The 672-nt window shown below is 36.2% G+C and overlaps 1 protein-coding gene across 2 annotated transcripts in view; it reads right to left on the reverse strand.

Moving 5' to 3' along the window:
- Window positions 1-555, reverse strand: part of LOC119586428 (tRNA-dihydrouridine(47) synthase [NAD(P)(+)]-like) — a 14,270-nt gene extending 13,715 nt beyond the window's left edge. The window contains exon 1 of one of the 2 annotated variants that reach the window (XM_037935153.1): window positions 438-555. In XM_037935153.1, the coding sequence (XP_037791081.1) occupies window positions 438-484 (47 nt within the window). In that variant the 5' untranslated portion in view covers window positions 485-555. Of the gene's footprint in view, window positions 1-256; window positions 299-437 lie in introns of those variants that run through there. The other variant, XM_037935154.1, reaches the window with a different exon arrangement.
- Window positions 556-672: the final 117 nt, after the last annotated feature.

Consider the following 672-nt stretch of genomic DNA (forward strand, 5'->3'; position numbering starts at 1 on the left):
CCTCGTAGATATCTGAATGGGGGTACCAAACAGTCAAAATGTCTTGCCTATTTTATCCAATTTGTTGGATAAAATAGGCAATTTCTTTTCTGTTTTTTATTTTAAACTCGGCGTCTGCATTCCTTACTGCCCGTGATATTCTCTGCAACTTCCCCAGTTGGGTATTACATACATTTACTTCATTATACTGCAACTTCCCCAGTTGGGTATTACATACATTTACTTCATTATATATTTATAAACTCATGACATTCACCTCGGTATCTGAAGGCGTATTCATCATACGAGAAGATTCCGCATGGGGAGCAATCTGCCCTGGAAAAGTTGAATACGAAAAGCGTTTTGCAATTTGCCAACCCATCGCATTCATATACAGTTATGTGTACCTGAATGTGATGACCACCATAAATGGAAAGTCTGTCAAAATCATTACTCACTCTGGTTTTATGTGGGCTTCACCATCATTTATATCAACGCAACTCATATTGCTCGATTTTTCACGTACACCAAAAGCCGCAAAAGCCGCACGAGGTTTTGTTGTGCTCTGTTGTTTTGATAACAACAGGCGTATTGTATTTTCGTTATTAATGTATTTTGAAATTGACTTTTCGCTTAATTTTCGTGTCTTAATTTCATCGTTATACTTAAATTTTATTTTCTCTACTTTTTAAA

This window comes from Penaeus monodon, chromosome 21, assembly GCF_015228065.2.
Source record: "Penaeus monodon isolate SGIC_2016 chromosome 21, NSTDA_Pmon_1, whole genome shotgun sequence".
Classification (NCBI taxonomy): domain Eukaryota; kingdom Metazoa; phylum Arthropoda; class Malacostraca; order Decapoda; family Penaeidae; genus Penaeus; species Penaeus monodon.